Source organism: Equus przewalskii, chromosome 15, assembly GCF_037783145.1.
Source record: "Equus przewalskii isolate Varuska chromosome 15, EquPr2, whole genome shotgun sequence".
Lineage (NCBI taxonomy): Eukaryota > Metazoa > Chordata > Mammalia > Perissodactyla > Equidae > Equus > Equus przewalskii.
Window position 1 is genome coordinate 73149427 of NC_091845.1, and position 23693 is coordinate 73173119.

At 33.7% G+C, this 23693-nt stretch overlaps 1 protein-coding gene across 6 annotated transcripts in view; it reads right to left on the reverse strand.

Moving 5' to 3' along the window:
* The window catches only part of STAG1 (STAG1 cohesin complex component), a 363800-nt gene that overhangs the window by 68654 nt on the left and 271453 nt on the right, over positions 1–23693 (reverse strand). For all 6 annotated transcript variants that reach the window (XM_070576138.1, XM_070576137.1, XM_070576141.1 and 3 more), the window contains 6 exons: positions 17547–17650; positions 11347–11439; positions 11154–11243; positions 10791–10994; positions 9572–9642; positions 8149–8236 (listed from right to left, as the gene is read on the reverse strand). In XM_070576138.1, coding sequence (XP_070432239.1) covers positions 8149–8236; positions 9572–9642; positions 10791–10994; positions 11154–11243; positions 11347–11439; positions 17547–17650 — 650 coding nt within the window. The remainder of the gene's footprint in view (positions 1–8148; positions 8237–9571; positions 9643–10790; positions 10995–11153; positions 11244–11346; positions 11440–17546; positions 17651–23693) is intronic.

Genomic DNA, 23693 nt, shown 5'->3' on the forward strand with positions numbered 1-23693 from the left:
TTGTTGCCTTCATGTTCCATTTTATTGCTGAGAAGTATTCTATTATATGGATGGCAATACAATTTCTTTTCATACATTCACCAATTGATGGACATTTGAGTTGTTTGCAGTTTGGGGCAATTATGAGTATAGCTGCTAGAAACATTCAGGTATATAGCTTTTTATGTGAACTCAACTTTTCATTTTACTAGAATAAATACCCAGGAGAGTGATTACTAGGTCATATAAGTATATATTTAATTTAGTAGGAAACTGCCAACTGCTTTCCAAAATGGCTGTACTATTTTGCATTCCTACCAGCAAAGAGTTCCAACCCCTTCATAGAAGATTTGTAGTGGTATCTCATTGTGGTGAGAGAGCTCTATATTTATGGGTACGAGTTTGTTACCAGATATGTGATTTGCAAATACTTTGAAGTCTATTAGCTTGTCTTTTCAAATCTCTTAGTGTCTTTTAAGAGCAAAAGTGCTTAATTTTGATGAATGTCAATGTCTGAATTTTTTCTCTTATGGAGCATGCTTTTGGTGTTGTATCTAAGAAATCTTTGATTAATTAAAGGTCGCAAAGAATTTCTTATGTGTTCTTCTAGATGTTTTATAATTGCAGGTTTTACATTTAGGTCTATGGCCTATCTTGAGTTAATTTTTTGGATATGGTATGAAGTATGGATTGAGATTCATTTTTGTGTGTATGGATACCCAAATTTTTCAGTACTATTTGTTGAAAAGATTATCCTTTCTCCAAAGATCTGCCTTGGCACCTTTGTCAAAAATCAACTGACTATATATGCGTGGGTCTATTTCTGGATTCCCTATGCTGTTCTTTTGATCTATATGTCTATCCTTTATTCAGTACCACACTAAGTTACTGTTTATAGTCTTAAAATCAGGTAGTGTGAATCTTCTAAGTTAGTTTTTCTTTTTCAAAATTCTTTTTATTATTTTATTTCATTTGCCTTTCCATATAAATTTTAGAATCAAGTTCTCGGTTTCTACAAAAAGTTCTTTTCGGATTTTAACTGGAATTGTGTTGAATCTAATATCAGTTTGGGGAGAAATGACATTTTAACAATACTGAGTCTTCTAATTCACGAACATGATGCATCTTCCTTTATTAAGATATTTTTTGATGTCTTTCATTAGTGTTTTCAGTCCTCAGCATACAGACCTTGTATATATCTTGTTAGATTTATACCTAAGTATTTAACGTTTTTTTGTGCTATTATAAATAGAACATGTTTTTAAAATTTCAATTTCCAGTTGTTCATTACTAAACAACTAGCATTTAAATTTGAAAAGCAATAGATGTACATGGTAAAATATCCAACAGTACAACGGTGTACAATTCAAATTAAGTTTCTTGACCATTAGCTTTCCATTGAGAAGTCTACTGTTAACTATTTCTTATGTATCATCCCAGAAATAATCTGTCAACTAAAAGGTGTGTGTATATATAAATCTTCTTATCACTCTTTTCAATTTACATACTGTTCTGCTCCTTGACTTTTTCATTAAATTTCTTCTCACACAGAATGATATAGCATAAATACCAGCCTTATTATTTTTTATAGCTGCACAGCATTGTACAGAATAAAAACTATTCTACCCTATCTAACCATTTCTCTGTTGATGAACACTTAGATTATTTCAGGTTTTGAATTTTTATAAATAATGCTGTGATGAACATCTTTGTACCTACCTCCTTGTACACAAGTCCAATTTTATATCTGTAGTCTACATTCCTAGAACTACAAAAGCTCAGACAAAGGGTACATCCACTTTTAATTTTGACAGAGTTTGACAAATAACCTTCTAAAATACCAATTTATTGTTACAATGGTATTTGAAAATATGTCAGTATTAAAAAAAAAACACACAACTCCATAAGGTTTCCTGATATATACATACAGTTGAGAATTATGGAACAGAGCCTCGTTTGGAGAGAGGGTGAAGGTGAGGTTACTGAGACAAAACAGGCAGCTACTGCTGTGATTCACAAGAGAAAACAGGAGAGATTCAACTATGGAAATGGTAGTGGGACTGGAAAAGTGATGACAAGAAGAGATATCCAGAAAGTAGAATTTAAAAAAAGATCAAAAGTCTCTTGAGATTAAGAATTGCTTCTAATATACCCTTATTTCCTCAAACACATTTCTGGTCAATAATGACTATGTAGGTGGTGAAGTGGATGTGTATGTGGGTGGTGGTGAAATCTCAAAAAGTTTTGATGTGGCATGCCCAAGGAGTAGTCAGAAGTGGGTAAGTGAAATAATTTCTAAGCCAAGTTAAGGAAGTAAGTGTGTAGTCTTCTAAGGAGAGCATGACTTCACCAACCTGCTTCTAAAGAAAGCGTGACTCCATTATTTAAATAAGCCACAGTCCATCCAAAAGCAATAACCTGACTAAAGTTAAACTCAATCTCTATATTATGTTCAGTCTAAAGAAATGTTGATTTCCAGTTCATTATGACAGATTAAATACAAGCATCTAATCTCTCCTCACAACTTTCACTAAAACAATACCAAAGATGTTTGGAAAAAATACAAAAAAATAAAAGTTTGACGTGGGGCAGACAACAGAAGGCACGGGATAGCATAAACAATAGTAGCAGAAAATGTGAAGAGACACTGAAAAAAACTTAAAAGCTTGGTTTGAGTGGGTGTGCAATAGCTATGTGACCTTAGACAAGTTATTTAGTATCTCTCTGTTTCAGTTTCATCATCATTAAAATTAGAATAATGATACATATTCCACAGGGTTGTTAAGAGGCTTAAACAAATATATACACGTAAAGACTTAACAAAGTACCAGGTACATAGTAAATGCAAAATGAAAGTTTTCTTAGAGGTCCAAAGTTAATGACATATGATTACATCTCCTCCTTTATGGGTTTAATCACACTGTTTTGTTATATAGCAAATATTTACAAAAATAATTTACAAATGTTCTTAATAGTTTTCAATTCTTAGAATAAACTCAGACAATTCTGCAAACTGTATATTAAAGCAGAAATTTATTATTTTATTTTTCTTAGATGTTATCTAAGACAAGGTTTAAACTTAGAACTATATCAACAGGAAACAGGCACAAAGCCACAACACGGGGTAAGGAGAATTTAAATATTTCTTGCCTTTATTTTACAAAAAAGTGTATGAAGAAATACTACAATATATTCTGAAGTGTGGGTTCTTTATAAGCTGATAATTATTGTGTTATATAATTGCAATAACTTTTAATACTTTTCAGAGGTTAAAAATTCATTAGCATAGGGGAAGGTGTAAACATATTCTGGAAGGCTGGAAAGTATTCTTGCACCAGAAGAATAAAAGTACTCAAAAAAGTATCTAAAGCACACAGGAAAAGGTTTGAAAGGAATTTCCTCTGGCGAAATCTGCAATAATTTGAGCACCAAAATAAATAAAAATTAGTATTCAATTTAAACCAGTTGAATAGGAATAAAATAGGAATCTAGGAGTCCATACTGACACTACATTTCTAAAAAATGAATGAATGAATAAGTAAATAAAGGGAAAGGGGAAAGTTCTTCCTTATAACAGAATACCAACAAATAAATATAAAGGACAGAATTAGAAAATCACCATTTAATTTACCATTTTGTGACCATGATAGTAAAAAATAAGTCAGGTAAGAATCATGAAGGGATGCTAAAATTCTTACGTCAAAGTTTGATAAGAAACAGGACTATTTATGTAGGCTTAAAGAATCTTCTCACAGATTTATTATTAATTAAAAAAGAAAATGAAATATAGGCAAAACTTGGCAGACCCCACCTTACTAAAATAATTTAAGTTAATATCACCAATAGTGAACAAACTGACATCATGTGCCTCCTGATGTGATACACTGAAGACAGAGTATCATTTATGTAGCATTCTTGCCACGAATGCATAATCTGAATCTAAATATGTAGATCAGACAAAACTAAATTGAGAACATTCTATAGAGTAACTGGTCTGTACTCTTCAAAATGTCACTATCATGAAAGACAAAGGCTCAGAAACCATTCCAGATTAAAGGAGACAAAAAAAGACATAACTAAAATGCAATGTGCTATTATGGCTTGTATCCTGGGCTGGGGAAAACTGCTATAAAGAATATTATTAATATATGCTTTATACATACACACAAAGAGGGAGGGAGGGAAGTCGGGGAGAGGGAAGGAGAGAAAGAGAGAGCAAGAAAGTTTTCTTTCTTTCTTTCTTTTTTGGGGGGCAGGAGGAGGAAATCAGCCCTGAGCTAACTACTGCCAATTCTCCTCTTTTTGCTGAGGAAGACTGGCCTTGAGCTAACATCCGTGCCCATCTTCCTCTACTTTATATGTGGGACACCTATCACAGCATGGCTTTTGCCAAGCGGTGCCATGTCTGCAGCCGGGATCCGAACCAGTGAACCCTGGGCCACCGAGAAGTGGAATGTGTGCACGTAACCGCTGTACCACCAGGCTGGCCCCACAAGAAAGCTTTCAAGTGTACAACTTGGAAAGTGTACAACTTGAAAGCTATTGATGATGAATCAGGTGAAGGGAATAAGAGAGTTCATTCTTCTATTATAACTTTTCTGTAATTTGACTTTAAAAATTATTATAAGAATAGGTAATAAAAAAAGAATAGTTAAATTCTTTTAAATTTTGGTCTTACATATATTCTAAACCTATAATAGCTAAAACAGTACCAGCATGAGAAAAGATAGATCACTGGAAGAAGGAAAAAAAAAAAAATTTAGTTAACTCTGAAGAGTAAGACTGGGAAACTTCTAGTTGAATTGGTTACCATGGAAAACAAATAGTCAAGCATATGGACAATACAGTTCCCCAACATAGCCAGACAGTAAATTTTAAGTTATTTTCAAAATGTTAAGTATAACTGAGGGTTAACAATAGCAAACATTTTGGTAGTTCTTTGATATCGTTGCTCTAAAAGGGTATTTTCTTTGGATGCTAATTCACAGTACAGAGTTGGAATCTAAAAAAGTGAGCTTTCATGATCCTATGAAGAAGTGGTTGAATATAGTTTTTAGATTTTCAATCCTGGGTATTTAAAGAGATGTTTCTAAGAGCTGCTAAATGTTAAATAATTCCTAACTGCTAAAACGAACAAGAGTACAATCTAGTAGTGATGCCCTCAAACTTCATACACATGATTAAAGTTTAAGAATATGTATCTAACACCAAAGCTATTGAGAAAGAAGAACAAAGCTGGAGGTGTCATACTCCCTAATTTCAAACCACACTACAAAGCTATAATAATCAAAACAGTATAGTACTGGCACAAAACAGACACACAGGTCAACAGAACAGAATAAGCAGTCCAGAAATAAACCCATGCTAATATGGTTAATTAACCTATGACAAATGAGGCAAGAATATACAATGGAAAAAGACAGTCTGTTTAATAAATGGTATTGGGAAAACTGGACAACTACATGCAAAAGAAAGAAACTGGACCATTTTTACCCCATATACAAAAATAAACTCAAAATGGATTACAGACTTAAATGTAAGACCTGAAACCATAAAACTCTCAGAAGAAAATATAGGCAGTAAGTTCTCTGATGTGGGTCTCAGCAATATTCTTTTAGATATGTCTCCTTAGGCATGGGCAACAAAAGCAAAAATAAAGTGGACTACGTCAAACAAAAAAGCTTCTGCACAGCAAAAAAAACCATCAACAAAATGAAAAGGCAACCTACTGAATGGGAGAAGATATTTGCAAATGATATATCTGATAACGGGTGGATATCCAAAACATATAATGAACTCATACAGCCTAAAAGCAAAAAACAATTCAATTCAAAACTGGTTAGAGGACTTAAATACACATTTTTCCAAAGAAGACATACAGATGGTCAACAGGTACATGAAAAGATGCTCAACATCACTAATCATCAGGGAAAGCCAAAACAAAACCACAATGAGATACCACTCCCCATCTGTTAGAATGGCTATTATCAAAAAGACAAGAGGTAAATGTTGGTGAGGATGTGGAGAAAAGGGAACCCCTGTGCACTGTTTTTGGGAATGTAAACTGGTACAACCAGTATGGAAAACAGTATGGAGGTTCCTCAAAAAATTAAAAATAGAACTACCATACGATCCAGCAATTCTGCTTCTGGGTATTTATCGAAAGAAAACAGAAACACTAATTTGAAGAAATACGTGCACTCATTTCATTGCAGCATTATTTACAATAGCTAAGATATGGAAGCAACCCAAGTATCCATCAATAGATGAATGGATAAAGAAGATGTGGTGTATACATATACAATGGAATATTACTCAGCCATTGTAAAGAATGAAGTCTTGCCATTTGCAACAACAGGGATGAACCTAGTGTATATTACACTAAGTGAAATGTCAGAAAGAGAAAGAAAAATATCATATGATTTCACTTTATGTGGAATCTAAAAAACAAAACAAACAGAACAGAAAGACTCACAGATAGAGAGAACAAACCAGTGGTTGCAAGAGGTGAGGGGAGTGAGGGGATGGGTGAAATAGGTGAAGTGGATCATGAGGTAAAAACTTCCAGTTATAAAATAAATAAGTCATGGGGATGTAATGTACAGCATAAGGAATATAGTTGAGACTATTGTAATAAGACTGTATGGTGACAGATGATAACTAGACTTAGCGTGATGATCATTTGGTAATGTATAAAAATATCAAATCACTATGTGTACATATGAAACTAATTAACATTGTATGTCAATTATACTTCAATGAAAAAATAAAAAAGAATGTGTGTCTAAGAAGTTAACAAAGTTAAAGCAAATGTCACATAAAAATGTCCTCTTATTCAAAGAAATTAAAATAAAATGGGGGTAAATAATACATATGCAGTGAAAATAAGTAACAGAAAACCAAAATAACCATAGATGACAACACTGTGAGATGGTCACAAGTCGGTTCTGACAATTATTGATGATATAGTGAATTAAAAAATTAATTTAGATATAGTTACAATCCCCAAATGAAACAGAGATGTGCTATTCTTATTCTCTTCTTGAGGAAAATGAGGAAACCAAAAAAGGAATATCTTAACTCTATTATTCTCTTTCAACTTTGAAGCACAGCTTGAGAATATCAGTAAATTATATGTAGGCTATTGAAAAGTTTGAGATGAAGAGAGGACGGAAGTTGAAGTCAGCAATAAACGAAGAAAAACAACAGGGTGAAATATTTAGCCTCTTTCCACAAATTACAATAAAAACACCTAACATAATCAGGGACATTTGATATTAAGGGTAGTTGTTACTTTAAGTAGAGATAAAAAAACATGAATAACATTTGGCAACTTGAAAGAATTAATCATAGCAATAATAAAGCACTGTTTCTGTGATTAACTTTTAATATGAAATTATAATTTTATCTGTTGAAATTCTTATTGCTTTAGTGAAATGAAGTGTCATCTAAGCATTCCATAAAATCAAATGGGAATGGATGAGATCACCGCTAAACACCACCTATACGTAACTTTGGGGTTGGTATTTTGGTCTATATGAATGAGTGTCTGCAGTATACAAAGAAATTCTTAACTCTTAACAACCGATTGTTACTGTTAATTAACAACTTAATTCTCATATAGAATTATGTTGGCTATTCTAAGTGTCTTCCAGACTAAAGAAAGTTTTTTGAATTTCTGCCCTTTCCACTCCAACTTATATAAGAATGCAAAAAGTTCTAAAATCTGCTAAAGGGTCCCAAGCTTATTTAACTATGGTTCTATTACAAAAGTTAAGTCATACCTAAGGCTTACTATTATCAATAGCTAGAATAGTGACTGAAATACAGCCATGATCAGAAATTTTCATTATAATGAATTAATGAAGTTTTAAAATTGCTACTGTAAGTAATTAATGGTATTTTTCCTAAAAGAGTCACAATGTTTACCTTAATATTAAATTTTTGAGATACACTATAGAAAAGGTTCTCTATTTTTTTCTGCTCAAACCTGAAGATGTAACACACCTATGAGTAACATTCAATCACTATGGCAATAATTCTCAAAGGAGGTGGCTTCATTAAAGAACTATCAACTACTTTCTAAGAAAGCCTTTTGATAATCCTATATGATCTCACAAAAGCTTAGCTTTCTAAAATGATATAGAAGGAATACCAATATACTCCTACCTGTTCTGGCATAGCTCCATGTTCAATTCCAGTCTTCAATAATCTGTAGCAATTACCAAACAGATCCCATTTTGTGAGATCATGAGCGCTAGAATAAATAAAAACGCATTAATTTTATTCTAGAGTGAAAGAAAATTTAAATTTGAGCTCAGTTTCAGTGGGTAGAAAAACAAAACAACTTCATTTTCTTATTAATTGAAAAAGATCCATAAAGGAAATGTTCAGTGTGGACAGAAGGAAGGAAAGAAAGAAGGAAGAAGGAAGAGAGGGAAGGAGTAAGAGGAAGGAGAAGGGGAGAGCCGAGAAGAGAGGGAGAAAAAAGGGCACAAGGTGATATTAGGAATTCATAAAAAGAAATCAGTAACAATAAAACTTCACACATTTAAGTGAATGTTGACCACATAGCCAACATAAGCTGATATTTCATAGATGAGTAACCTTTCTTTCTTTCTAGCACAGTAAAATAGATTTAAATAAATCCATTCACAATTTCAAAATATAAATACATGTGCTTTTTTTAAAAAGAGATTTGTATTCATAAGATAGGGATAAAGAAAGACAAAACCAGGAGAAAGAAAATATGGCAAAGATCAAAAACTTTAGTGTAGCTATTTCCATGGGCGGAGGACTTTTGAATGAAATAATGCTACCTTTTAAATTCTCATGAGTTCTACTACTAAAAATAGTACACCACTAGTTGTCAACTTTTATTTTCAAATGTCAAAATATTTTTGAAAGTAAGAGTTTGTTTCTCCATGAAATTCCAAACAATGTACTTATGCATAAAGAAAAGGCTTAGATTTTAGACACTGCTTTGAAATCGGAAGTATTCATTAATGAAAGGGCTACATCTAAGCATTCTTTTGACAACAAAGTTCTCTATTTTCCTTTCTTTATGGAGAAGATGAGCATGCCTCATTACAAGAAACATGAAAATACAATTTGAAAATACAACTTATTTCACTGATATGAGCCTTTTTTCCTTATTCAAATCCAACTGCTCTGTCTACACAGTAAGAATACAATAATAAACAAGAACAACTTAGAGAAAAAAGCTCATAGAAATAACTTTCATGACCTTCCCTCAAACTTTATTTCTTATTTAGTAAGATTTCTAAAAGCGATCAATTGAAAATTATACCTATAAAACTCTAGCTTATAATAAGCCCATTTAATAATAACAAACTTTTACAGTATACATTCATTATATAGAATGATAAATCTTATACTTTAAGTAACCAAATTATAATAAGAACCTATAATTTATCTGGAGAAAATCTGAATAATAGAGAAAAAACACCACAACATCTCAATATTTCTCCAAAATCTCCCATTGTTATACGGACGTTAAGCATTACACAGTCTGTTTTATGCTGGCTAATATATCTTATTGACTAAATCTACTTTAAATACAATGACATACTTGTGAAAAGAGGTTAACCGCTTTAACGTAGAAAGAACATTGTAAATATCATCATCGTCAGCTTCTTCTCCCTATAAGTAAAAAGTAGACATCGCCTCATTACCATAACTTTACTCATCCCCAAATTCACATGAAAGTATGTTAATATTTACTGTCCAAAAATTCTTTTTTAATTATAGAAATAGTACATATTCACTATTGGTAAAAAGGAAAATACAAATAAGCAAAAAACCAAAAAATGAAAAACTTCCATAATCCCAACACCCAGAGACAAATAATTTCTGCATTTTAAACAGTGTCATAAACATGACTTTGTACACTTTTATGATTAATATTTTAGGATAAATTTCTTGAAATTGCTGAGTAAAAGGGAATGTACTTTAAAGATTTTAATGGCTATTTCAAAGATTTTATTCATTGTCAGTTACTTTTGCAGCTTCAAAATCACAATGGAAAGTCAAAAGTGGTTAAAAAAAATCAAAAGTTATGGGGGGAGGGGGGAAGGGCAAAAGGGGTGATTAGGGTCACATGTGAGGGGATGCACTATAATTAGTGTTCGGGTGGTGAACATGATGTAATGTATACAGAATTCGAAATATGATGTACATCCGAAAAAAATAAAAATTTAAAAAAAAATCAAAAGTTAAGAAAAAGAAAATTAAAAATTGAAAGTAGGGAAAAATTGGTTACATGGATTAAAAAGAAAATCCTATCCGCCTGGCCATCAGAGCACAGAAAGCTGTGGGGGTTCTAGATTTCCTTATATAGATTGGAGGAAGAGGATAAGAGATAGGAATCATGGATAAAATTATTAAAATAACCAGTTGGAGATGCTTGCTGCTATCTTGGGCACAGCACGGGTAATCAGCCATGCCTTATAAGCACACAATTTTTATGTTCTGTTCATTAGTACATCATAATAATTCAGTAATATTAAAATGCAAATTAGGTCCCAAGAATAGAAAATGAAAAAATCAGTTAAGAAATGCCAGACCTTAAAAAGATTTTTCTTAAAAGAGAAGAAAACAGATTTTTAAAATAAAGTTTAACCAAGACTGATCTTTACAGGATGAACGACTGCAACAGTGCTGCTAAGTTTTGAAAGAATTAGAGAATTCTACTAGATTTTGTTTTAAAATGGACACAATTTACACACTCAGCTACCTTGAATAATTATTAGCCAAAATAATTATATGTACATATTAAGTTTAAAACAGACCTCTTGCAATAGATCTTCCACAGAATGATTGAACCGATCTACAAACTCATCAATCAGCTGGCTTCGAGCTATGTCAACTCTGTTCTGGATGGTATACTCTTCACTGCATAAGATGCTATAGGTTTTACTGCAGGCTTCTAAAACATCTGATTCTACATGTTTCTCCACAACAAATTTAATCTGCTTTAATAAAGCATCCAGATGCTGAGGAAGGAAAAGAGAAAAACTATGATATTTAGATTAATAACAAAAAACAAAAGTAAGCATCTGTCAAATAATAAGCCTATATGATTACATGAAATTAAAATAATTCAGTTAACAAACTGACTATAATAGCAGAATTTCAATTTCATAGTGTCTTACCTTTTCCATTCGACCTGTGCTATAAATTTCTAGATCAAAATACTGTGGGATTTGTAGCAAGTTTGCTACTTTCTCTGCATCTGCAGAATACTAGAAGGAGAAGCAAAGAAAAAAGAAGTAATTACTTTAATAATACAGTATAATAAGCAAACTCAGTGGCATATTATCACAAAAAATATAAATGAAACTATACCTTTGATAGCAACATAGGAAGTGTGATAATAAAATGCTCAGTCAATTTGTTTCTATCATCAATTTGAGTTTTCCTTTCTTTGGCAGTTAGCACCTAGAAATAAATTTAAATGGGCAAAGAAAAAGAGTGTCATGTACTAATTTATAAATCTAGAATGTTACATAGAAGGAAGTAGCAGTGGCAGATAATGTAACTGAGAATTTTAAGAGGAGCTTATCAAACTAATTACTAAAATAAATACATCTAATTTTATGCAAATTTCTAGTTAACATGCAGTATTACTTTAGTAAATAGCTGCTTATTTAGGAATCACTAAAGTTTAGATAAATTACTACTTATTTAGATTAAAGAAAAACAAATAAACACTTCTATAAAACCATAGTTACTAATATAAAAATACTGGAACCAATGGAGAAATAATTTTTCTAGAGTTTCAGTCTCAATATGTTAATAGTGATCTCCCCTATGTTAAACAATTTTCTAAAAATACATTAGAAAGTAATGCTTTTTTAATACTACGAGTGGCTAATAAATTTTCACTTATTTTCTAAGCATATACTAACAATATCCCTGGACTCACTTATATTTGATTCTCCTTGTAACCAAGCTCATAAACTGTTAGGCAATAATCAAGACAGAGGGGTATATCCTGTGGTCATTGAACAAATTCAAGCTGTTGATGCCCACTATCTTAGCCTGTATTCACCCACAGGTGCTTCCAAAAATAAAATATTAAAATGCAAGCTCAGTTAAGATAAGCATTTCCCCAAAGTATTCTGCATTTTGTTATTATCTTGAAGAAATTTACCATTCTAATGTTGAATGGTTTTATAAAAGAGAAACATTCCAAAATAAATTGCCACTTTATAAATATGAACCTCAATGTTTGAGACTATGTGAAAGAAGTAATAGGGCTTCCTACTTGATTCTTCTTCCAGGGGCTTTATCGTTTTTCAACCTCTTAAATATATAAAATAATCACTTTGGAATATCTACCAAGTATTGTGTTTAGTTCTGTACAAAACAATTAAAGGGATTACATATAAACTGGAGTACATATCTAGGAAGGTATTCACCATATTGAGAAGTCTTTAAATTCACCTGACAATGTATGAAAGGTCTAAGGATATTGATTTTAGGGAAACAGCTATCTTTGATTAAAGGATCATTGTGTCAGCCAGTCCATATACATGAACTCATTTTATCCTCATATTATCTCTGACAGGATAGCAAAAATGGCATAATATGAAGGGGGAATTTACCAATATCTAACAAAATTGTATACAAATTCTTCCTTTGACCCCACTTTTACGCCCACCAACACACCTGGCATAAGTATAAATGACACAAGATTATTCATTACACATTATTTCTAATAGCAAAAGCCTGGCAACAACCCAAAAGACTCTCAACAGTATATCCACATACTGCATACTATACAGCCATAAGAAAATGAAGATCTCCAAATAAAGTTACAGAGAGATAGCCAGGACATACTGTTAAATGAAAAAAGTAAGGTACAGAACACTGTATAAAGTATGTTACCTATTGTAGAAGATTGACAGGGAGGAGGATGGAGAATAAGAAGGCATATATCTGTATGTGTGAATGTATTTACCTATACTTGCAAAATAAAATACTGGAAAAATAAACCAGAAACAAATAAACATGGTCACTGGTAGGAATGGGGTATATAGAGAGGTATATTAGCAAGACTTCTCTGAATATATATTTTTACATGGTTTTGACTTTTTAACTATGTAAATGTTTTACGTATTTCCATAAAATAAAAATGGGAAAAAACATAAAATCAAAGAGAGAAAAATCCCGTTAAATTCAAGTCAGAGATACCAACATAAATGTGACTTCAATGTATATGTATATATAGAAATACACAGCTGTCAACTAAAAGTGCCTAGTAGAAATGATAACCAACGGACAATGAGTGCTCTTAGTGCCAAGATTTTGATCTTTAAATACTACTCTTTATTAAAAGTAATCAGGGATTGTTGGAGATTCCTGTGCTAGGGCAGTGTAAAACCAGCCAGCAAAATGACTTCCAATGACCTCTCCCTCCTAGTATTCATGCCTTATAGTCTCTTCCCACAACGAATAAGGCTGACATGTGTAACCAACAGGATATTGTAGAAATGATATTGTATGACTTTTGAGGGCAGGGTCATGCAGAAGTGTCCACCTTACTTTCTCTTGGATCACCCACTCTAGGAGAGGCCAGTAGCCATGTCATGAGAACATTCAAACAGTCCTAACTGAGAGTTCCACTGGTGAGCCTCTAAGGCCTCCTACCAACAATCAACACTATCTTGCTACTGATGTGAGTGAGCCATTATGGAAGTACTAAATTAACATCAAGCCTTCAGAGGCTGAGGCCCTGGCTAACACACTATCTGCAACCCTATGAGAGACCCTAAACTAAAAGAACAGCTAAAAGCCACTCCCAAGTTTTGACCCACAGAAACTATGAGATAATGAACGCTTATTGTTTTAGGACTCTAAGTTTTGAAGTAATTTTTTACATAGCAATAGATAATGTAGGCAGTAAAAGTAGACAGTGAGTCTGGGGCATCTTGCTCTGAAAGAAAGCAAGAAAGTGCTCAAAAGATGATAAGACATGTCAAAAGAACAAGAAATTAGCCTGAAGAGGTTCTCAGTCAAAGTTGGAACAATACATATCTTTAAAACTTTTATTCTGGAAAATTTCAGAAACAGTCATTCTGTCGTCATTGTTTCAACAAATCCCCTAATTTTTCTTTTTCTGTAGCATTTTAAGGCAAATTCTTGGTATATCATTTCACCTATAAAAATTCAAGTATATGTCTCTAACAGACGTAGACTTAAGAATACTAGAACTTACCATCTCCAACAAAATTAAACAGCAATTCAGTAGTATCATTTCACTCCCACTCCATAGTTTTCTCAATCTCTGCTTTTTGGAGTCTTTCCTATATTCATATTTAATCTAACTTTTGTTTTTTTTGAGGAAGATGAGCCCTGAGCTAACATCTGCTGCCAATCCTTTTTTGTTTTTTCCTGAGGAAGACTGGCCCTGAGCTAATATCCATGCCCATCTTCCTCTACTTCATATGTGGGACACCTGCCACAGCATGGCTTGCCAAGCCATGCCATGTCCGCACCCGGGACCTGAACCGGCGAACCAAAGGCTGCTGAAGCAGAACGTGCACACTTAACTGCTGAACCACTGGGCCGGCTGCTTAATCTAATTTTTGATGTGGTTGAATTTATGTCAGCCATTTTACTGTTTGTTATCTGTATACTGTATGTCTTTTTTTGTTTGTTTCTCTGTTCCTCCTTTACTGCCTTCTTTGGCGTTAAACATTTTTTAGCATCTTATTATAATCTCTCTGTTGATTTTGTTTTCCTTTTTTAGGTATGAATGGTTGCTCTAGGGATTACAATATACTTCTTTAACTTATTACAATCAACTTCAGGATAATATTGAATTAATTACAGCAAAATACAGCAATTTTGTTCCAATACAGTTCCACTTTCTTTACGCGTCTTTGTGCAATTGTCACACATATCCAAATTATTGCTTTAAGTAATCTCATAGCTCTTTAAAGAAATTAAGAGAGGAAAATAAAAATATATAATATACACAGCCTTTTATATCCCTACACATTTACCATTTGTGGTACCCTTCATTCCTTCTTGTGGATCAGAGTTACCATCTGGTATTATTCTTTACAGCACGGAAAGACTTCTTTCAGTATTTCTCCTAAGGCAGGTCTTCTAGTAAGATGTCTCTCAACATTTGCTTAGCTGGGAATGTTTTTATTTCGCCTTCATATTTGAAAGATAATTTTACTGGATTTAGAGTTCTTGGTTGGCAATTTTGTTGCCTTTCAATGAGTATGTCATTCTACTGTCTTACGGCCTCCACTGTTTCTGATAAGAAGTCAACTGTTAATACAAAGCTGTTGTCCTGTACATGAGTTGTTTCTCTCTTGTTGCTTTCAAGATATTTTGTCTTTGGATTTTAACAGTGTGACTATCTGTGTCTAGAAGTGGAGGCTCTTGTGTCTGTCCTACTTGGGTTTTGTTAAGCTTCTTGAATCTGTGGATTAATGTTTCCCATCAAATTTGGGAAGTTCCTGGCAATTATTCAAATGTTTTTCCTTCTTCTCTCTTTCTCACTCCTTTCTTTTGGGGACTCCATTATACAGATTTGATGCACTTGATGCTTCACACATTTCTGAGGCTCTGTTCATTTTTCTTCAGTCTTTTTTCCTCTCTGTTCTTCAGACTGGATAATTTTTATTAATCTATCTTCACGTTCACTGTTTCTTTCTTCTTTCATCTCAAATCTGTTATTGAGCCCATCCAATAAATTTTAAATTTCTGTCACTGAACTTTTTGACTCTGGAATCTCCATTTGTTTTTTCATTATTGAGATTCAATATTTCTTGTTATCATATTTTCTTGTAATTCTTTGAACACATTTTCCCTTTTTTCTTTGAACACATCTATAAAAAGCGCTCTGAAGTCTTTGCTAAACCCAACAACTGGGCCTACTGAGAAGCCATTTCTATTGTCTGCTTTTTTCCCTGAGTGTGGTCATATTTTACTCTTTCTTCCCATGGCTGTAATTTTTTGGGACATTTTTGGATAATACATTACAGTAACTGTGGATTTTTTTTTTTTTAAGATTTTCTTTTTTCCTTTTTCTCCCCAAAGCCCCCCCGGTACATAGTTGTATATTCTTCGTTGTGGGTCCTTCTAGTTGTGGTGTGTGGGACGCCACCTCAGCGTGGTTTTGATGAGCAGTGTCATGTCCGTGCCCAGGATTCGAACCAACGAAACACTGGGCTGCCTGCAGCGGAGCGCGTGAACTTAACCACTCGGTCACAGGGCCAGCCCCGTAACTATAGATTTTTAACTCACTTTTCTAAGTTTCATTAAATAAAAGAAGTAACCTTTAACTGCATAATCTGTATCTCCCATGTATGATGTGTTGCCTCTGCTTGAAATTCCTATTTTTATTTTTGTTCTTTAGTCTGTCTTCCTAGGAGTCTCTACTGTGTTTCAACAGATTACTAGTCAGCCAATGATTTGGGCTTAGGTTGTGCTCAAATACTTGAAATCTATAAGGCTTCTCCACTCTGAGATCTGATCTGTTTGTGGGGTAGAGTGCATATTCAAAGTTCAGCCAGTTCTTAAGTTTGGCTTGACTTTTATTTTCTGTCGGATTCTCTCAGGTATCCTAGTCAGCCAGGAATGTGTGGAAAGCTTACCTAATCTTATGGCTTTCTCATTTCCAGAATTTTTCAGTTAGATTCTTGGCTGGTCCACTGTTCTTACCAACTAGGACCACAACCTTTGAATATCATACCTGTGGGTTTTCCTTGGTTATTTCTACCAAGTTTACCATTTCCAGCTCACAAAGCCGTGGGATTTTGCCACTTGTCCCATATTGAGTCTATCCCCTCTGAGAACAAAGCTGCTGGTTTTTGCAGACAGTGCTACTCTGGTAAATCTACTTATCTCACCAATCAAGCTTATGGGGTATGTGTGTATTGTATCCTGAGACAAGAAGGCCATAGACTCCCACTGCTTCTACTTGAAGTTTTAGCTTTTTTCAAGAATAAACGCTTCTCCATTTGTTTTTTATCTTTGATGAATTTCCAGAGCCCTGATAAGGTTTTTGTTTTGTTTCGTTTTGCTTACGATTTTTCAAGTTTTATACTTGGTTCTTTTACAGAGAGGAATTGCCTACCTCGTCACATCACCAGAGCCAGTCTTTCCATCTGTGATTATCTCAATTCATCTTTAATCCAATAAGACCTGCATTATTAGCCCCACGTTACAGACAAGAGACAAAGAAAATAATCAACTATCCAAAGATTACATAGTTGCTAAATGGAAGAGCTTGCAAACTAGACAGTTTGCCTTCAGAGCCTTCTGCACTTTTAACAGATATGAATATGAACACTCTTAAAGTACTAGAACAGAAGCAGGTACAGGTGCTATGGAGGCATGGAAGAAAACTATTTTTGGAAGCTGAGCAGACAGGATATAAAGATGAAACATTACAGCATGTATCATTTACAAAAATATCATGTTTTTTAGGTATACATATACCAGTAAAATTTTCAAATATTTAAGACAGCTAGTTACATTAAAAGCCTTTTTGTAGACTTCTCTACAGTAATATAACTTACTCTCTTGCCAGTACCCCTTCCCACTGGAGGATGTGCCTCAGCAGCTTGACGAATTGTACAAACCATTAGCTCTATAAGAGCACTCTCTTGACGGTCAGACATTGCTAAGGTGAAACAAAACACATTCGTATGAGAAGATAGTTTTATAATAACAATGTATTAAAAATGAACACGATTATGAAAAATTGCAAACATATTCTGTTACTGATTAAAGACTGAAGTTAAACTCTGTATTTTGTTTTTTTCTTTTTTTAAGAACTAATACGTGCTTGCATAAGTCAAATAAGAAAGACACACACAAAGAAAAAGACGATAAACTGGTTTCTTCTAATACCTGCTCTTTTCTAATACCATACTTCCAAGCTAGGCATTGACAAAATTTTACTGTATTTCCTTCTACATCATTTCAAAGCTCATATGAGACATCTTTTTTTCTGTTTAAAAAAGATCATGCTATTTTTAAAAATTAACAGATTTTGAACATCTATCAAGTCACTACATACACTACACACAAGTCATACATATGAATAATTACCTTAAATAATTATAAAAATTTACATAATTTGTGTTCCACAACTTAGTCAACCTCCTACTAAAGTCCAAATTGTTTGCAAATTTTTGAAACTATATATAACACAGCAATAAATATCATTAATACACATATATTTATGTAACTGACACTTTTATTTCTGTAAATTCCCAAGAGAAGGAGTAATGGGTCAAAGGTTAAAATCTTGATACTGACAAATCATAAGGTTATTTACTGCTGCAGCGAGCAGTTTGGGTCCAATGTTTAGGTCCTCATATCCCTGCCAGCACTGGTTGTTATAAATCCTTTTAATTTTTACAATCCAATTATTAAAAAATGGTATTTCATTGTTATTTTGCTCCTTCCTATCTACTAATTAGTGGAGTGTATTTTCTTGTTCATTTGTTTAGAATTTATTTCTGCTGATAGTATGAAGTATGGGCCTGTTTATTCCTGCCAGATGAACAGCCAGTTATGCCTCGACCATTGTCAAATAAACCAGCTGTCCTTGCTGAATTTAAATGTCATTTTTAAACATGTTTTAAGGCTCTCATACTTAGATTTATGGTATTTCTAGATTCTTTTGGTTTCACTAATTTATTTGTCTATTTCTATCACAATGCCATACTGTCTTCATTATAGCTGCCTTATAATGTTATAATATACTTTAATATGAACTTAATTCAACTAATTTGAATATTTAGTTGAAGTTTCCCTTATCTAGTCCTTTTTCTAAAATTTTTCTAATTTCTGACGCTAATAAGCAAAGAATTTATTAAGCATTTTCTATGTACAAGGCACTGTTCTAAGTGTTTTATATGTATTAACTTTTTTTTATCATCCAAAAAATTCCAAGAGATAGGAACTAATATCTTCACACTTTATAGATGGGAAAAATGAACCACAGAGAGGTTAAATAATTTTTCAAAGCACTCAGCTAGTAGTAGAGACAAAAGATGAATGCAGGTAGTCAGACTCCAGGGTCTACGCTCTTAAGTAGCATGCTATATTGCCTTTTTGCATAAGCTTAAAATTCTATATAAATTTTAAAGTCATTTTGCTTAGTTATTCTTCTCATCTCATCTCCCAGAACTTTCTCAAACCCCCTGGAATTTGGAAATATATTTTAAGAAAATTATAAATTACACTGGGAAGAGCTGACATTCTTATTATCTTTTCAGCCAGGAACATGATATAGTCCTCTTCATGTATGAGATCTTATTTTACATCATTTAACAAAACATTATGGTTTTCTTTACATTGATTCTGTATTTTCCCTTGTTGAATTAATTACTATTTTAAAATATTTCTAAAGTATTTAAAAATATATTCAATACATTTCAAGTATTTTTAAAGATAGATTTTAAGACTAATTTGAATAGTTTAATTCTATCTTTCTGACTCCCTCCCTCCTCTCTCCCTTTCTCTGTATACTTATTTATGTTAAAGCCTAATAGATGTGGAGACTAGAGACAAAACTAGGTATACGTTTTTTAAAAAAGATTAAGCTTTACAAGTTTATATTGATTATTTTAAAATAAATTGGGGGCAACAGCAATGAAAAGGCAAACAAAGACATAGTATCTTGTCCTTTAATCTGTACCAAAATTATCCTGTAAAGGAATATGTATTATGTACATCTTAATTCAATCATTCTTTGTTTTAACATTTTGTCTCAGGAAAAACACATGAATTTCAGCTTGTCTTAGGAAAACCACATGGAACAGTCTCAGCTTTTCCATTTATACTCCCTGATCCAATGCCTAATAATACGAAAAAGCTTCCCACTCAATAAAACAACTAACTTTCTATTTTTATGACTGACTCTAGAATTTCATAATTTTTCACATTTGGCTAGGGATAAAGGAATGACAAGGCTGTTTATGAACTAAACTCATTTTCTTTGTTTAGGAAGAGAATATAGTTCTATGGAAAGTGAGAGAGAGAGAACATCTCAAGTACGGAAACATTCTCCTACTATATACTAAAACCCATATTAGTGTTGAAGAACAACCCACCAAACCTTACAAAGTGTCCAATGCCATCAATTTTGTTATTTACTTTATAATTTGAAACCATCCATTTAGAAAAGGTAAACTCAAAACAGCTGAAGTTTAATTGAGATCCCTTTTGGGATACGACAGCAAAACCAAATAATAAAACTGAAAGCAAAGCAAACCTTAAGCTGCATAGAAGAGCAAAATAGTCACAATGGGTGAATCAATGGGTAGCTGTTCATACTATGAATTACCAGATAACTACAGAACCTTCTAAGTCTTCAGAAATATCTTTGTACATAATTTATTTACTATTGATTTTATTCTTATCACTTTGAACTCTGACTTCTCTCCTTACTACCAGTGAAAAGAAATGCTTACAAGTCACCAATGACCTAAATCATCACTAAAGCTAATGATTTTTGCATAGTCCTGTTTCTCCTCTGCAGTATGTGATGTTATTAACCACGGCTCTCTTTACTGGGGTTCTACAGAGTATAACTATTTCTTAGCCTTTTTAAAGCTTGCCTCAGGAGCTTTCACTCTCTCTTTCTCTTTCTGCTTTTGTCTTCTATCTACAGTCTTTAAAACTCAGCCATGAGCTCTTTCCTTCTTTATAATCCATCTTCCTCTTCTACATTTTTATTATCGTTTCCCATAGAGCCCGCTCCAACAGTCAACCTAACTGGTCTTCTGCCTATTCCAAACAATGTATACAAAAACCTTTTTCTTAAACTATGAACTGGATCACATGGTTTCCTTGTTTAAAATCCTTCAATGGCTCCCTATTACACTTAGAATGAACTACATAAATCCACTTATGAACTAAAATGTGGTACATCACCTGGCCTTTGCCTCTATCCCATCTGGTGCCCCAGCTCACTATGCTCTAGTTATTGCAGCTCCTGGAACATAACAATACCATTCATGCTTCAGATACTCTGCAATTGCTGTTTCCTTACTCTAGATGGCTTTTTTGACACTTCCCATGGCTAGCCCCCTCATCGTTTAGATTCTTAGTTCACAGGTGGCCTCCTCAGAGAGATCTTCCTTTTAAGATTCAAACTAAAGATGGACTCCTGCTTATCATTCATCACACTAATTAACTCTTAAAATTATTCTGACTGTTTACTTGGTTTGGTCTGCCTTTGCTACTAGAAGGTAAGCTCCATGTGGGCAGTGAGCTGATCTCAGTGCTTAGTATAATAGTTAGCACGCAGAAGGTGGTCAATAAATGTTTTTAAATTATAAATGAATTAATGATCCTCTACTTTGAATAATTCCATTTATCCACATTTACTTCATCCATCAACTGATCAAAGGTCCTTTTTGTACAGATAAAGAAACTGAGGGGGCCAGCCTGTGGCTGAATGGTTAAAGCTCCAAGTGCTCCACTTCAGTGGCCCTGGTTCACAGGTTCAGATCCAGGCACAGACCTCCTCCACTCAGTCATGCTGTGGAGACACCCCACATATAAAATGGAGGAAGACTGGCACAGATGTTGGCTTGGGGCTAATCTTCCTCAAGCAAAAAAATAAAAAACAAAAGAAAGAGCATGAATGACAACAGATGTTAGCTCTGAGTGACTCTTCCTCACCAAAAAAAAAAAAAAAGAAAGAAAGAAAAAGCAGCTGAGACTCAGTGAAGTTAAATGACTTAGTTATGGTCTTGCTGTTACCAGGTTACCTGTTACTCAGACCCTCATATTATACTAAAAATTTATCTAACAATTTGATTTTGCTGTAGAATACACACACACACACAACCCCTCTGGTCCCTTAAAAACACTACAAGGAAGGCAGTCTTAAGACTACTGTGATTTAAATTGCTACTGGTTTGGGGCTGGCCTGGTGGCGCAGCGGTTAAGTTCACACATTCCACTTCTTGGCGGCCTGGGGTTTGCCAGTTCGGATCCCGGGTGCAGACATGGCACCGCTTGGCAAAAGCCACGCTGTGGTAGGCATCCCATGTATAAAGTAGAGAAAGATGGGCATGGATGTTAGCTCAGGGCCAGTCTTCCTCAACAAAAAGAGGAAGATTGGCAGTAGTTAGCTCAGGACTAATTTTCCTCAAAAAAAAAAAAAAATTACTACTGGTAGTCTTTGACAATGTGTCTGTTTTCTCAAATTCTAGACCTCTACTTCCAACTGCTAATTAGACTTTCATCCACTGGAATATCTATCATACTCCATCTACCTAAAATATAACAATTTCTACTTAGTCTTAAAAATAAAAAAGTTACTAGTAGCATTTTGTTATCATAAAATATAGCAAAATACTAGTGCAGAAAATTGATTTGGATGCTATTCCAAGCCAGAGCTTATATGTGGCACAGTACGCAAATAGACAAACGTATGAAAAAAGTTGTGTCATAATGTAGATATGATTCTGCACTTGTTTATCCATAATTTTCCCAGGCTTGCGTTCCCAGATTCAATCATACCCTAAAACTGTGCTTCACTTCAAAAATGTTTCAGATTTTATAACTCACTTTTCCAGCTAAAATCAAACCAATCAAACCCAAGCCAAACCAAACCAACCTCTTGACTGGAAGTTAAACCCAACATCAACTAAATCTAAACCACAATGAAACACCTAAGACAGTCATGTGCTGCATGACGTTTCAGTCAGTGATGGACCACATACATAATGGTGGTCCCATAAGATTAACACCATACAGCCTAGGTGTGCAGTAGGCTATACTATCTAGGTGTGTGTAAGTACACTCTCTGATGTTCATACAATGACAAAATTACCTAACAACGCATTTCTCAGAACACATCCCCGTCAATAAACAACACATGACTGTAGTGTATAGTTATTTTAACAAGGTAAATCCATCTAAACACCTTGATGACTAACAGAGTTAGTATTTACCATTTACTGACTTACACATCTTATTTAAAGGAGAGTAAAAAGTTAACATTACCAAAGCATTATTACACTGGCTCTTCTTGCCTGAATTTATATCCTCTGCCTCCCTTCTCCTTGGAAATAACCTTATACAGCATGAGGTGATAAAAAGAAAAATGGCTCGCCATCATAAACAAGAAGCTCTGATAATTTGCTGATTCTATAGCCACAAGCAAGGGAAGGAAAATGGATGCAACACACTAATAAATACTATGCTGGGTACTTAGCTCAAGTGTTAATTGGGCAGTAATGATTAGAAGGGGAATTGATTTCATTAGAGAAAATATTAAGACTACTTAGAAATAAAAAGTATGATGTCAGTGAACTTAGCAGAAACATGTATGAGGAAGTTAAACAGGAGAAAATATAGAATGTACATTCATATTTCTGTGATCACAAAAGTGAAAGGAGTCAGAGTACAGTTGAGAGTTTGATCTAGTGAGCTGAAGGCCCTGTCAACTTAGTAATAGGGCCACCTTCTTACCAAGGATACGAGAGAAAAAACAAACAAACATGCAAATAAAGTAAATAATAATCAGAGGTGAATTCAAATACTATAATAACCTCCACATTGAAAGAAGGTGTGAGAAACGTTTGGAAAGGATTTGTGTTACAGATTAAGAATGTGGTTATGAGGCAAATATTTTGAGTTTAAAAGAAGCAATTTGGGCCAGTTTACTGGAGTGTATCTGGGTACGAGACATAGTT